This window comes from Rasamsonia emersonii (genome assembly GCF_000968595.1).
Source record: "Rasamsonia emersonii CBS 393.64 chromosome Unknown ctg1118621760074, whole genome shotgun sequence".
Classification (NCBI taxonomy): domain Eukaryota; kingdom Fungi; phylum Ascomycota; class Eurotiomycetes; order Eurotiales; family Trichocomaceae; genus Rasamsonia; species Rasamsonia emersonii.
The window spans coordinates 40,902-56,909 of NW_013563213.1; the positions used below are offsets into that span (position 1 = coordinate 40,902).

The following is a 16,008-nucleotide window of genomic DNA, read 5'->3' on the forward strand; positions in this document are numbered from 1 at the left end:
ATCTACGAATGCGCGGAGTCAATGCACTGCACTCACTGCATGCAATGCACTGATACCCCCACCGCTCGTCAAAGCCCCCCTCTTACTCGAATACCCTTGTTAATCTTAATCTAATATCTGTGATTTTTCACCCCACTTTGATAATTACTTTGATCGATACCACGTTATGCATGTTTCAAATAGTCCTGTCATGTACAGTTAAAAAAACGATCCGTTCGTTACGTTGGTAGAGAAGAGGGAGTATATACCATAATATACACTAGTCAGAAATGAATCTATTATCCAGTTATCCTGTTCCCAAAATTTTTTTTACAAGCTCATAGCTACCTACCTAGCTAGGAATCAATTCACCCCTTACATGACGTTATGGCAATCATTCGTTAACATTTAACTAAGTTAACTAGTTACGGCATACTCATTACTAATACACCAGTAATTACTAATCCATTCCATTCGGTTCGGGATTATCCTCCGAGTCTTTACGGCAGGTGGACTCAACCTTACCAACCAACCATTCCGATCCGGAACGGAACCCGAATATTGGCCGAAAAATCATGAATGGAGTAAATTCATTAAAATTCCATTCCAGTCGTTGAAGAAGACAGTAAGACTTGTATCCACCAATCATATTTTACAGGTCCAGCATTCCATTCCATCAGATAATTAATCAATTAGCATGCTGCATGCCTTAGCTAACCTAACTTAAAGGTTAATCCCATCGGGGTTTACTTTCCGGGAACTAGCTAATTAGCTAGGTAGCTAGCTACGATGATCAATTTTCAATTAATTATTACTGTGTAGGACTGTAGGTGATTGATTGGTTCGTTGGTGTTGCTGTTTGGGGATAGAATTAGGTAGATAGAGTACAGTACTCCCGAGTATGCAAGTAAGAAAGCACCTAAGCAAGTGAGCGAGCGAGCAAGGAAGCACTATTACGAAGTACAAAAAAAAACGTGAAGCATTTAGTCGATCGATCGATTAATTAATTAATTAATTAATAATTACAGAGTAATTATTTGATAATAAATAATTATTGCTACAGGTACTCCTCCATTATGCAAGCATGCAATGCAATGCAATGTAGAGAGGGAGATCATTCATGCAAGGCGCAACATACATACATACATACTCCATCCATGTACATACAATAGTAGATATCATCAAGATGAAACAATATGAAACATGCACTTAATAAATTACTTAATTATTGGTTAATTATTCAATATATTTCAAATACGGAGTAAACATGAACATGTACACTCATTCATTCATTCCTTCCTACATGCATGAATGAAATCATTCATTCATTATTGTAGTATTATTATTGTTGATCATTGTTAACCCCTTGCGTTTGTTGTTTCAGGGTAATTTAATTCGGAATATTTTCGAGATATTTTCAAGATACTTTCGAGTTTGATTGAGTTCGAATATTTGCCTTGTTTCTGTTTTGTGTTTTTGCATGCCATTCCATGCCAGAATTGCCATTATTGCCATGCGGCATGCATGCATGTCTAGACAAGATCAGCTAGCTGGCAGGCTGGATGGCTGGGTACATACCTGCCAAACAAATCCTTCGTTCGTCTGTCCGTTCGTTCGTTCACTTGTTCGTTTGTTCGTTCTGTTAAGCGAAGCTACCTCCCACCTGGTAATGTCTGAAGAAAAAAAAAAGCGAGACTGACAAACTGGACTAGATGGACGGATAGATGCCTTGGATACCTTGGATACACTGGGTATGTACTGTACAAAGGTATCTTCTTACATAACGATCAATCAATCGATGATGGATGAGGGAGGGATCAATGGATCAGTAGATCAATGGACCCATCAAATTTAGCAATAAGAATCATTCTATTAAGTCCCCCGAATCCACTTTTTCTCTTTCTTTCTTTCTTTTCTTTTTTCTTTTTCTTTTTTTTTTCGGCCGGGTAGACGTCCCATGATTCCCATCCCATCTTATTGATTGATTATCTAAGAATTATCTAAGATAATCTTGTCTCCATTGTCTGTCTCCACCTGTGATGTAATCTATCCATCTATATCTATCGATCAATCAGGTAATACTATTCAGATTCCTGTCAGATAGGTATTACAACCTACAATGCAGTATGTATGTACGATAGGATAGGATACAAGAAGATAGGATAAGGTATGATTCTTACCTATGGAAGAAATTCGATGGGAATGAATGAATACATGACGGTAATTGTTATGCGCATGCATGTACATATATATATATCTCAGCCCTACAGAGTTTAGAAGAAGGAAAGATTCGATTTGAGATGGATAGGTTTGTCTTCAGCGAATTCAGAGATCTATCATTTTTTTTTGTTGTTTCTTTTCTTTTAGTATCGTAGTAGAATAGAATAATAAGTAAGTCAGTCTTTTTGTCTCCGAAGGCACACTTTTTTTTTCTCATTTAAGGTATTGATTGTGATCATATGCATTGCTTTAAATTTTTCTTACTCTGTACAACATGCTTACTACAGTCAGTTTATTATACTACAACAATGTTCGTGGCTAATTAATCAGGTCGAGTTGAATGAAGTCTGATTCTCAGCACTGGAACAAAGGCATATTAACTATTTAAAGTTGTATTTGATTTGAAATATATCAAGCAAGAAAGGACATTTATATAAATATAAATTATACATATATCCAGGCTCTACAGAGTGCGGAGTATTAGAAGAACAAAAGATTTGACGATTTGACATGGATAGGGCTTGTCTTGTCTTTCTTGTCTTGTATTCAGAGAATTGAGATCTCTCTCTCTCTCTTCTTTTTTTTAAAGTGAGTCCTTTTGTCTCAGACGATAATCCTTGAAAAATGCTTAATAATGCCGTAATGCATTGTTTCTCTGAAGGATGATCCATAACATAAGATGATGGAGGAAGGAATAGGATCCTCCAACTACGTATGTACTGTACAGGGAATGGGATATCTGTATGTACTGTACATACCCGAGTCACAGGCCTCCTGTGTGATTGATGATCATTAGAGATGGAACTTTTATACCTTTCTATTAAATTAAAAATGCTTCTACTATACAGGTACTGCATTATACTACATAGAATACTGCCTACTGCAGGAAAAGCGTTGTCCCTAACGCTTGTCTGTCTGTGTAAGAATACGCAAAGTAAGGAAGGATATTTATTCTATTTAGAAAAGTACTCTAAATACAGAGACGACTAAGGTTTAACAGACAAATTAAGCAAATAATAAGCACCTGTAAACAGAACAACCATAATAATGCTGAAGCATAGTATAGGTACAGTACTCAGACATGCATGAAAGGAAGGAAAACGCAGCACTTGCTGACGAGCTTCTGCTTGGTCTATATGAGCGCTCCTGTGAAAAAAAATCCAGGACCGAAATCCGAATATTGCCCATATTTCCACAATCAAATTCACATTAATATTGGACAAGTAGTTGGAGTTCCTACTAATCCCGGCGCTAGATTAGATAGATATTTTTTTTTAAACGCTTTATTTTAGCTGAAAAAAAAGGATCCTAAAAGCCAAGAATTATATATACATACAACGAACGCCCTTTATTTAGGTGCATATAAGATCTAATCCAACGCTTCCTTATTAAGCAGTTTATTTAATCTTGCTTTAATAATTGTATGCAGGTCTTATTTAATTTAATGGTAACCTTATTATTATTATAATGTGTTCCTGCAAAGTCTACAAAATCATAATAAATAAAGGCTTTTTGTTTTGGTGGTAGGACAGGAGGCATAAAGAATATAGGTTTGTTAGCAATATAGACTACCTAATAACCTAGAATAACCTAGATTAAATGCAACCTGCCTGCCTACTGCTCATGCAAGCTTGCAGACCCAGGATAGATATTAGTCCATTGCGGAGGTTCTTTCTGGAGAGTGGGGCGTTTCCCTTGACGTCCTAGCGCGGTGGATTCAAGTGGATACAGTCCTCCTCTTCTTTCTCTTTTTTTTTGTTTAAGGGATTGATTGTGATGATGTGAATTGCTTTAAATTTTCCTTTTTTACTCGTACAGCATGCTTACTACAGTTTACTACAGCGATGTGGGTGGTTATATGTACTTAGATAAAGTTGAATGCAGAGTAATGCTTACTACTGGAATAACTCATATGTACATACTCATTGAATTGACTTGCTTCCCGCATCAATGCTTCATTTTATACTTCTTTTTGATTGATCATCGCTAATGGGGTATACTTGTATCGTATCTATCTATCAATATGCATGCACTATTCGTACAGTACAGACTAGAAAAAAAAAGGAAAGGAAAAGCATCACCGTGACAACGCCCATATGCTATCGTAATGATGCCATGCAATGCAATTCCATCCATGCGAACCATGCTAACCATGTATTATGCGACATGTCAACCGTTGTACGGTTATATGCTAGCCCTCCTCGGGGCCATCGTCCTTCGTAACTTCTTCTCCTCGGTCGTCTCCTCCGGAACTGGAAGACTGCCCTCGTTCTTCAGCCGCTCCAGATACTCCTTCCCATATTGATATCCAACCTCGTAGATCTCGTCAAACTTGCCAAACTCCAGCGTCCCGTACCGGTCGATCGGCGGCCGCATGTACAGACATCCCGGCGTGATCTTGGCCCGCTCCAGATTGTCCACCGACGACACGTACGCCAACCGCGCCTGGATCTCCGACAGCGTCAGCGGGTTTGGCGTCGACGAGAACGGGTTCCATCGGTTCAGCCACGCCCAGAATCCCGACAGCGAGTCTCCGTACGTCTGTGGCGTGTTGTCGTCCACCGCACCAACATCCACTGCCAGGATGACATCCGCCCCCAGACTCTTCATATGAGCCACTGTCAAATTGTCCAAGTAACCACCATCCAGGAGCAGGTTGCCCTCGTCGCAAAGAGGCGGCAGCAGACCGGCCAACGACATCGACGCCCTCACGTAGCGCCAGACATATCCCGAGGAATGAAATTCGTTGCGCGACTTGCTGATGTTGGTCGTGTTGCAGTAAAACTCAATCCAGAAATCCTCAATCTGACTGTCGCCAAACGTCTTGAAAATTCCCCGGTTGAACTCGTGTCCAGTCGTGTACGAAACCAACGGATACGTCGCATCCAGCGCAAACCGCCACATACTGCCCATACGACCCGCAAATTTCTTTGCCCGGCCATACATCGGCACCACGTCCGCGTCCCGAGCATACAACGCCCCAATAAAAGCGCCAATAGACGTGCCGCCGATGATATCGATCGGAATTCCCGCCTCTTCCAGTGCCTTGATCACGCCCACGTGGGCAATGCCGCGTGCGCCGCCACCACCTAGTACAAGACCGACGGACTTGCCGCACAACCGACGCGCCAGCCGATGGAAGTCCCCCTTGAATGGCGTCTGCGATGAATACAGAGGAGTCTGGCGGATGCGTCGCGACGTGTATTTCTGGATCTCGGCCTGGATGACCTGCACTCGCTGTTTCAGCGCCGTCCCGAAGCGCTTGGTTTGTGGATGTGCTGGTTCCGTCGTTAGACGGTACGACATCTGGATGTGATGGTGGCCGCCGTTGATCCACATGCGATTCTTCAGCCACTTCCTCGTCACTCCTGGGGGACAATACCGCTCCGAGTGCAGCAGCACCAGCTCCTTGCGGGCCGTCGTCTTCATGCCCAGCAGGAACCGCTCGAACTCGCCAATGGCGGGCGACCCCTCTGCCAACCCTACGAGCAGGATACAATCCGCCTGCGTGATGCAGGTTTGTGTCCACGGAGCGTTGACGCTGGTGTCTGCGATGTACAGCACCATTCCGTACTTCTCCTCCAGATCGGCGAGATACTGCGACAGCTTCAGCTTGCCCATCTTGCTGAACGCGTGCCGTCCCAGATGGTTGAGAATCGCTGCCTGATTGAGCGACGTCACTCCGTTGGTCACTCCGATCTGCTGGAACGCGTTCAGAAGTCGGTTGCCGAATTCGACGACAGGTACGCCCGCCGTGACAGGAAGGATGGCCACGGTCCGGAGGTTGACGATGGACGTGGCCGTCTTCATGGTGCCGGCATCGCTGGGCGCGCCGCTCTTCTCCGTCAACGCATCGTCGACGAGATCTCTCATGCGCTGGGCGATGAGCTTCGAGATCTGGATGGTAATGCCTGGATGCTCTTGGGCCAGGCTGTTGAAGAGCGTTCGAGGGAATTTGGCCAGCTCGGTGTCTCGGATCGCGTGAAGCGTCGCAGGCCGTGTAGACTCAGTCATGACCTCGAGCTCTCCGACGCTCTCTCCTTGACCATACTCCCCCAACACCCTCATCTTGCCATCCGGCTTTTCCACAACGGACCGTAGACGACCGTTCAGCACAATGTAGATGGCGTCACTCTCATCTCCTTGGTGGTGGATCACCTGGCCAGCGCCCACCTGCACCCATTCGAGAGCAAAGTCGATGTGCAGGATCAAACGAGGTAGTACGCTGGTCAGCCTCTTGGCCAGCGTCAACAACACAATAGGATATCTCTCAGCGATCCGTTCGAGAGCCGCTCGTGGAAGGAAACCGACGTAGACATCTGTCTTGGCGACCACATCCGTGAATGACCGATATGATGCGACAGACCCCAGGTAGCCTTGAATGCCACCCGGCTTGATCAGGTAGAGCGAGCGTCGAGACTGCTTCTTCCGTTTTGAGTCCGCAGCGCTCGACGTGCGAGATGTATTGGTCGCGTTCCGTCTCAGAGGCGGGAAAAATTCTTCGTGCGGCTGTTGACGGCCCGACTGGGACGACCCTACGAGATCCTCGCCCCGTTCGTCGACGGGCACCCCGACATCCAGGAAGCCATCAATCACGTAGTAGAGACCCGGGTTCCGCTCTCCTTGCTCCACCAGGACCGAGCCCTTGGGAAACGAGACGATTTCGATCTCGCTTCGCAGTTCTTCCTTCAGATTGAGAAGAGGAGAAGTTCCCCCCGCGCTCGTTACAGACATAGACATCATCGACTCGGAATCAGCGTCGTCGTACGGATCGATAAACCCGAACGCGTTGTTGAAAACAGCCTTTTGCTTCCGGGAATCGTATGATACCAATTTCGGTGACGCCTCGCCCGAGTAGCTCTTCCGGAGCGCATCCCGGGTGCTGGAAGTCAGACCAATCCCTTTCATCATACAATCAAGAATGGACTCTCGAAACAGACTATCCTCGTCGACAGTCTCCTTCCGATGGAAGGGAGAGTCGTAGGAAGGTGGCTGGAACGGCGGACGCTCTGACTGAGCGAGAGGAGTTCTCCGGGATGACGGTCCATGTGGAGGAGTTTTGGGAGGCTGATTGTAACGAGGTCCGTATCTTGAAAGCTGAATCGTCGACAGAAGGTCTCCGGGGCTGACACCGCTCGTTTCGTATGGTTCGGGGAAGGAGGTTAAGGAGATCTGACGTCGGGAGGCGGCAATCTTGGCCTGAAGAGCGGCGTCCTTTCTTAAGGAACTGCTCGATCGCCGTCTTCGGCCGGCCGAAGGGTTGTGCAGCGCGATTCCCTCCGATCCCTCCTCCGGGCCCAGACGCTCCCTCTCCTGCCTGAACTTGTCCTTGAGTCGATCGAGCGCACCGCCCCGCAAATCGTTGGGCAAGTCGAACGCGGTGAATCGGTTCAGCTGCTTCTCGATGCTGAGCACTTCCGTGGTCAGTCCCAGATACGAGTGTGCGGTGGAGAACGTCACTCTCTGCAAACGCGTGAGGATGACTTGGATGATGTGGGCCGTCGCGCGGGGGTACACCCTCGTCAGACGCCGGAATGCGCTGGCCGGTATGATTGCAATTGTGGTGTCGACCAAGGCCCTAGCCACGATATCGGGATGGACCGACTCCTTTCTCCGATGCCTGGACGACTGTCTCTGTTCGTGGTGATTGGGACTGGTTTGGTGTTCCTCCTCCAGGTTCAAAGGCGGGACCGTAGGCAAGGAATCCACGTGGCCAGCGGAATCGGGGTGATCCCGCGAGACTGGACGAGAGTGGCTCACGAACGCTCTCGGGCTGGTGGGCATGGACTCCGGCATCCGGGGTCCGCCGTTGGGCTCGCTCTCGTCGGTGTGACGCAGATTGATATCCTCGGTGAAGAGGGTCAAGATGGAGAACAGCGACGACATGGGCGCACCATTCTTGACTTCTGTCAGCAGCTGATATCCCTGGTTACCTTGGGCATGATTCGGTTCGTCTTCATCATCGGAGGACTCGACGGCGGTGCCATCCAATGACTCGTCGGTGTTGATGTTGTTCCCCCGCATGGATTTGACAAAGATCTGCACCAGCCCGTCCACGACCAGACAAAACCCCTTTTCTTCCTCCAGCAGCAATGTCTCGCCAGCCATGAGCTTTCTGGTCTGCATCGTCCGGGTCAATTCGTGGAACACCGGCCGTTCCAGATAGCCAAAGATCTTGATGGCACTGAGGAACTCATCCAGATAGTTTGCCAATCCGGGCTTCGAGTCCCCTTCCTGTGTATCGGGAAACAGGTCGATCTGGGGTTCTTTTCGCTGCGGTTCGGGGGGCAGACGACTGTACATGTTCAAGTACCGATAACGAATGAACCAGCTGATCGTCGAGATCAGGACCAGGACAATTAACAACCTATTCGAGTTAGCCGGACGCCTTTGTGTCCTCCCTCCATCTCCATTGGATCCAATTGAGGCACGGGTATGGGCAGAACGTACAGGGTCGTAAAGTTCATCGTGAACGTCAGGCTCATGGAAAAGAGCGTAAACAGCCCGGTTGGCAGCGTGATGGTGGTAAAGGTGATGACCCAGTACAGAAAACTGGGCACAGCATGGAAGACGAAGAGGAAAAGGCGCCCAATGACGCCTGGCATGATTGTCGGCACAGGAGGGGTGGTAGCGGGTAGGGATCGCGGGGTCATTGAGATGGAGGACTGCAGGATGGCAGTGGAACACGGCGAGAGAGCCGACTGCCCTTCAGGATTGACAGGCGACAGGGCTTCGGTCGGCAGAGGCGACAACGGTGATGCCGCCAGGCTGCTGGGAAGAGATGCAGAAACCGATGCTCCTCCATCGTCGGCCATCGTGACTGCAGACGCAGGCACCGTGCCTGACGACAACGACGAATGGAGATCCGGGCCAGTGAGCAGGCAGATCCACCAGTGAGAACAGACGGGAAAAGAGTTCTGGAGACCACTGCCTTGAGGCTGTGGTCCTGACCAAACTATTCGGGATCGCGTCACGACGTTGAGGGGCGTCTCCAGCAGAGGAGCGTGTTGGCAGCGGTGGTCCCTGCCGGAGGTGCAGCGCTGTGATTGGCCGAGAATCCAGCGTGCCGCGATAGGCGGGCTTGGACAGCACCGTGCTGCCAGCGGGCACTGTCATTTGTGCTTCGACATTCATCTCTTTTTTCCCACAGAATGCAAGTCGAGGATCTATCTCAGTGATTTTGCCTACAAAGGTGCCTGGATCGCTGCTGCAAACCAGTCCACCCATGGTTTCCCCCATTGGAATCCCGTCTGTCGCTCCATTCTTCAGAACTACTGGGGCCATTCTGCATTGACAACGCATTTCTTGGATCCTGAATTCTACTTAGCTGTTAAACTGTCTACCTTTTCTTCTGGCCAAGCCCCACCTCCGCAGCTGGTGCGGGGCTTCTTTTTTTTTTCTTTTCTTCATTTCCTTTTTTTATCTCGATGCCTAATGGCCGTAGAGGTCCGGTTGATGACTGACGTAACCATTACCCAGAGGTCCTATGGCCATTCTCATATGGCAGGCATTATTGTTATATAATGATAATCCTGAGAAGGATTGTATAAGAGGGCATTTTCCCCAATTGACGTCAGCGAAGAACGATGAGATGACTGTCTATGGCGAAGACGGTTTCCCGTTTAAACGTCCTTGGCCACCCGGGTCGACCCGATCCGGTTAGTTGGCCTTTCCTATTCGGGAATGGTCCCTCCGGTTCTCGTCCTCTCGTATAGACTCTTGCTGTGTTCCTCGCAGGCTTTTTCTTATATTCATTTTCCGCTCTGCCCCTCCAATTAATTAATTAATTAATTAATTATTCACCATTCACCTGGTTGGAATCCTCGTGACTACTTACTAATTTGATGCGAAGTTACATGGTACTGTACTGTGGTGTATCTATATCCCGATGCGCCTGGGCTTGAGATCCACTTGCGTCTACTGCTCCACGCATTGCCAAATTCTAACGTAATCCACCACCGAGCTGCGCGGACCACCGAGCTGCGCGGACCACCGAGCTGCGCGGTCCCCGAGAAAAAAATTCAACCACCAACACAACCGTAAATCTTGAAGCATTTTGCAACCAAATTTAATGAATTTGACTATATAAAGAAGGAGACTGTTTACTAGGGCATTTAAGCCGATTATGGCCTGTTTGATTGCAATTACTGCATCTTGGTGGCCTTCGAGTCCGTGGTCTAGATGATTCCTGTAGTTGCTCCTCATGCTCTTGAGCTTTTTGCTGTCCTTCAGCACCTGTCAAGCTACCACCAGTTGCTATAAAGTATCTTGATGCCTCTCGCTTCCTTTTTAGACGCTGATTTGCTGCACGAAGTTGATTAACTTCTTGCTGCAATAGGATAGCATTCTGCATGGTGATCTCTGCGCTTTTGATCACCTTATCAACTGCCTGTTCCAGTGTGGAAGGAGACACTGTTTGATGACTGCGGAGATGTTGAATTCGCTTCTTTTGCTGGTCCAGTTGACATATATTAGCTGGAGTTTTGCCTGGGCCATTAAAAGATTGATTGCTATGTGCTGTAGAAGGTGGTGTTGGTGTTTTCAACTGGATATGAAGCTTCGAAAGCACTCTTTCAGGTGATAATGGAACCAGGCCAGTTGCTGCAAATCCGCTTTGAATATTTGATAAGGATAAAGCACGTTGATGGACTGTAGGATAGATATAGAGGAAGTCTTCCTTATCAATTGAATGGATTCCATTCTGCATCATCTCCTCAGTCTTCTGGCCATACAGGCGCTTCAGTGGCGAGAAGCAGCTTACATCAAGTGGTTGAAGCAGATGTGATGAATGTGGTGGTAGATATAAAGGAATAATATTCCTTTCTGTGCAGAATTTATCAAATCCTGCTGTAGCATGACTGCTGTGACCATCCAGAATCAAGAGGCGATATCTCCCAACAGTACGAGAAGCTGTATGCTTTTCAAACATCTCTTGAAGCCATTCAAGGCCTAATTCATCATTTGTCCAGCCATTCTCACTGGTGCTGATTCGGTAATCCTTTGGGACAACCTTATACCATTGGGATTGATGGTTCTTTGCAGCAAGAATAATCTGTGGAGGCAAGGCCCATCCAGTTGCATTCACTGCTACAATTGCAGTAACCCATTCGCGGTTTCCAGGTTGTATAGTCTTTGCATGACTTTCTCTTGTCTCTGAACCGCAGACAACTTTGGCAGTTGATATCACACCCATTTGAAAGCCAGTCTCATCCATATTATAGATATCTTGCTCAAGGATCCCATACTTCTGAATAGCATCATGAAACCGTGTAAACCAGCCCTTAATAAGCTCTGGATCTTCGCATTTAGCTCGCTGATAATCGTACTTTCGGCTGTATTTAGAGCAAAGTTCTTTATGGCGCTTGATAAACCGGTTTACCCAGTTCTCCCCAATAGAAGCTTCTTGAGGTGAAGATAACCGCGCAGAAAGCAACAATTGCGCTAGATAGCGTACTGTTGATATTCGTGGAGGTAAACCACGTCGGTCCATATCAAGAATCCATGCTGAAAGTGTAGATTCTTCAGTATCTGTCAATTGCGACAATTTGCAGTTGAATCTTTGCGAGCAGTAGTCCCATTAACGCGTGTCATAAAGGTCCTTGGAGGCACGTCAAAAGCTTTGGCAGCTGCAGTTTTTGATGGAAAAAGACCTTTCTTATAGGCTTCAAGTGCTAATTGCATACGCCCTTCTTTTGATATATCAGCCATGACGCGGTGCGTTGGTAAATCGCGATAAATCCGATGATAGGGGGTGGCCGAGGTGGTGGCCGCGCAGCTCGGTGGTCCGCGCAGCTCGGTGGTGGATTACGTTATTGCTAAACTGTATACTTCGTGTAAATTGCACTGGTTGTAAGAATAGATTCGGCAACTACCTATCACAATAATTGTATCCTTTCTTTGAGTGCGTGTAAGTAATGCGCAATTCAAATCCATTCATAGAGTAAAAGGAAAGGGCAACAGAAAAGCAAGCTTTTGTTAGAGACATTTTCACGAGCTGTCTCTAAAAAGAAAATGCAAAAGCAAGTTCGAATCTCAGATGGCCGTACTAAAAAGGGGTCATATGAAAAAGATATTAAAATAAGATAAATTAAAATAAAGGAGATATGAGGCACAAAATAAAAAAAAAAGAAAAGCAAAATGACATAAGACAATATTCAAGATAATTCCAAGATGTCATGAGATGTAAGAAAATTCAAGAATAGATCTCGAGACATGACAAACTGCCTCCTTTGCTCCCGAACAGTGACTCGTTCCCTATCGAAGTAATATCGCATATTAGCAATGGGGTGACATTCCATCAAATGTTTTTCAACGCAATCAGCGTTATTGTGACGGCTCATCAACCAATGTGGACGATCGGCTCAGCTGCGACGGAGATCGTCCCTCGAGCGGGATGATTACGATCCTTCCCCGACGCGACGCTTTCTTTTTGATAGAGTCCTCGTCATTCTTCCAGGATGATATCCGCCCGGACAGCGAAAACAAGGATGGTGAAGTCGGGCAGACGTCCATCTCTTCCAAGCTTTCGGTCTGGTAGGGCAGATCCACGCGGATCATGACACCCCGGGGCTTGAAGAAGGATTCATTCCACTCTTTGATCCTCCGAGGGAGGGTCGACTCGCTCCCCATTGCCACGGCTGCAGCGAGATTCTTCATCTCCTTGGACTGTCGCGTCTTTGCCGCTACCATCACGGCCGGGACGGGGCTGAAGAATCCCACCATCATTCCGCCGATAACCAACGTGCCCAGCCCAGAGCCGATCACAGTGCTCCATTGCCGGGCGGACAGCTTCGCTCCTTCGGTAATTTCGCGCGTGAAACGGGCCCAGTCATCCTCCGAGACATGGTAGTTTGCCAGCACGGCCGGGTATTCGAAGCCAGACGTGAGTAGAGACGACTTGGAAGGCACCTGGAGACCGCGGGAAAGGAGGCGTTCGTCTGCCAGGCCTGGCTCACCAGATCTCGAGGGAAACAGCAGAGGAGCTTTGTCGGAGTAGTCTGACAGCGATTCGGTGTCATCCCTCCACGACGACCCGTCATTCTCTGGATCCATGGCCAACGGAGACGGTCTCTGAGAGGAGACCGCAGATGCTCCTTTACCAGGCTTCTTGTTCATGAGCAGATCAAAGTCGACGGAGTAAAATGGATGACTCATGTCTTTTTCTGACGGGTGATGACGAGGGTCTCGAGGCAGGCTAGAAACAGTCATTGGAGGAGTCAAATCTTACTGAGTCGATAAATGTATATAGTGTAGCAAGTGCGACAGATTGAAGTACACGAGAAAAGGGAGTCGTGTATTGTGTACCATAGAAGAGGACAGGGAAGATTTCTGGGCAAGCCTGAGTAACATACACTTATTATTTATATGGACCGCCATCTGCTGTCAGCAATATTTCTGCCTGTCTACCAGGAATTGGCGATAGAATCTCTGTCAATGCAGTCACACAGACTAAGCAAATTGACAAGCGCACCATCCTGACGTCGTCAGAATGATGAAGTATGAGTACTGCAGGCGCGTGGGACCTTCTCGAGAGGCTCCCTAAGAGATCGGGTATTAGATAGAAAGACGGATAAATGCCGCATATCCGCCGTATTGATAACATTCACGGTAACTCGAAGCCGGTCTTGCAGCCATGGACTTTCCTTTCGAGGGCCCTTACTGCGAGCTGAGGCCGGGCAAACCGCGACGATCGTCGTGACTCAGACGGCCAAGGTTGCAGCTGGATGACACCGGGCACGTGGCCAGAGGCAGCCACGAAAGCTTCATGCAAGCAAAGCAATCGGGCTAACGGTTCCTGTGCACTGTTGATGAATAATATCGTCGGGCTGTGATAACGTTGGAGGCTGATCTCCAGCCGCAATGACCGAGGCGGTGCCTGGCAATGCGTCATAGCCTTCACCGCTCTCGCTCGTGCATGTTTCCCCCACGCCCATGCCAAATCATCGCGTGTTTGTCCACACCGATCTAGACTCAGCCCTTTGAGCTTGTCGTCTTCGATACCGCCAGAGACTGCCGCTAATTAATGACCGCGCTCATCCCTGCTCTCTCCCTCCTCTCAGCCCCCGGAGCTATCAAGGTTGGCTAGCTCCAGGCATCAACAAACATGACGACTCGTTATCGCGTGGAATGTAAGTAGCTTCACCGTTATACGATTGCTCTGTGTTGATTTGCTGTAGACGCCCTCAAGGTTCGTTCGTTCCATCCTCTTGGTCGTCCGGCGAGAACACCTGTCACGACTGACATCCCTGCCTGTCTGATGCCGCCAGTCTCATCGTCGCGATCAATTGGTAGGTGCAAGCCCTGTCTATCTCTATTTAAGCATGCCGTTCCCGTCTGCTAATCAGCATCCATCTAGATCGAATGGATCAAGGTAGGCTTGCTTCTCTTCCAAACACTGGACCTTGGGACGGAGCAAACGAAATCTTGCTGCCTTTGGTCACACAACCTAATGGAGCTGTCTTGTCTTAGGGATTGCTCGCCGTTCCGTTCGTGCTGCATTCGCAGCCTACGGCCATCTTTAACGAGGAGAGCGCCAAACTGGCAGAAGTAGCAAGAGCTACGCATCAACGCTATGCGGAGATTATGCGCGATGTGGAACAGCTTGTCAACGATCACAGTAAACTAATCCCCGTAAGCCAATTCCACAATAGCTGCCTGCTCTGACAATTTGCTCTAGTTGAACATGAAAAAGCCGGACGCCCGGGAAAGTCCAAATTGAAGCTGCTTGTTCCCACAGTGGGGACGTTCTTTACTCCTCTCATGCTCGAAGAGGCATTTATCTACCAGGACCAGCGTCGGTTTATTAGCAAACGGCGTTTTGTGGCTCCATCATTTAATGATATCCGTTTGACTTTGAATACTGCCCAGCTCATGGGGCTCATCCGCCGCAGCAAACTCCGACTGGTGACATTCGACGGTGACGTGACGCTCTATGAAGATGGCTGCTGCCTGCTGGATGGGAGCCCGGTGATTCCACGTCTGATCCGCCTCCTGCAGCAAGGGAAAAAGGTGGGAATCGTGACGGCAGCAGGCTACACGGATGCATCCAAGTATTACGGCCGCCTGAAGGGCCTCCTTGACGCCGTGAGCAGCCACCCGGGGTTGACGGACGAGCAAAAGAACGGCCTGGTCGTGCTGGGAGGGGAGAGCAATTTCCTATTCCGATACAATCAATCTTCTCCAGACCTCTTGACGTACGTGGAGCGCAGCGAATGGATGCTGGATGAAATGCGACTCTGGCGGGACGAGGACATCACCGAGCTGCTCGACGTGGCCGAGGCGTCGCTCCGCGAGTGCGTCAGCAACCTGAACCTGCCCGCGGCAGTCCTGAGGAAGGAGAGAGCGGTGGGCATCTATCCCCTGGACGGGCACAAGATGCACCGCGAGCAGCTCGAGGAGACGGTTCTGGTGGTCCAGAGCATGGTAGAGAAGTCGGAAGTAGGCAGACGGCTACCATTTTGCGCATTTAACGGTGCGTTATCTCCAGATTTCTTTTATTTCTATATATTAATTACATGTATTTAGGTGGGAACGACGTCTTCGTCGACATTGGCGACAAGTCATGGGGCGTTCGAGCCTGCCAGCGGTACTTTGGCGGAATTGACCCTTCCATGACGCTGCATGTCGGCGATCAATTCCTGTCTGCTGGTGCCAATGATTTCAAGGTTTGCCTTACTCTTCCCTCTCTTCTTCTTATTACTGACATTTTTCGGCTAGGCTCGACTCGCATGCACAACGGCCTGGATCGCCAGTCCGACTGAAACGGTGCAACTTCTGGACGAGTTGGCTGAATTGGAAGGTCGAAACTAG

The 16,008-nt window shown here is 48.3% G+C and overlaps 4 protein-coding genes across 4 annotated transcripts; 1 reads left to right on the forward strand and 3 right to left on the reverse strand.

The window, feature by feature from the left end:
* Positions 1-4,383: 4,383 nt before the first annotated feature.
* T310_3639 (Lysophospholipase) lies at positions 4,384-9,014 on the reverse strand (the record flags this gene model as incomplete). Its single annotated transcript, XM_013473467.1, has 2 exons — positions 4,384-8,494; positions 8,650-9,014. 2 exons carry the CDS (start codon positions 9,012-9,014, stop codon positions 4,384-4,386), a joined length of 4,476 nt encoding a protein of 1,491 aa, XP_013328921.1.
* Positions 9,015-10,267: 1,253 nt separating this feature from the next.
* Positions 10,268-11,907, reverse strand: T310_3640 (uncharacterized protein; the record flags this gene model as incomplete). The annotated part of the gene is made up of 2 exons (XM_013473468.1): positions 10,268-11,727; positions 11,883-11,907. 2 exons carry the CDS (start codon positions 11,905-11,907, stop codon positions 10,268-10,270), a joined length of 1,485 nt encoding a protein of 494 aa, XP_013328922.1.
* Positions 11,908-12,522: 615 nt separating this feature from the next.
* T310_3641 (uncharacterized protein) lies at positions 12,523-13,353 on the reverse strand (the record flags this gene model as incomplete). The annotated part of the gene is made up of 1 exon (XM_013473469.1): positions 12,523-13,353. One exon carries the CDS (start codon positions 13,351-13,353, stop codon positions 12,523-12,525), a length of 831 nt encoding a protein of 276 aa, XP_013328923.1.
* A 949-nt stretch (positions 13,354-14,302) lies between these two features.
* T310_3642 (IMP-specific 5'-nucleotidase 1) lies at positions 14,303-16,008 on the forward strand (the record flags this gene model as incomplete). Its single annotated transcript, XM_013473470.1, has 7 exons — positions 14,303-14,327; positions 14,376-14,386; positions 14,466-14,486; positions 14,668-14,829; positions 15,067-15,670; positions 15,724-15,863; positions 15,916-16,008. The coding sequence occupies 7 exons, from the start codon at positions 14,303-14,305 to the stop codon at positions 16,006-16,008; spliced, it is 1,056 nt and encodes a 351-aa protein (XP_013328924.1).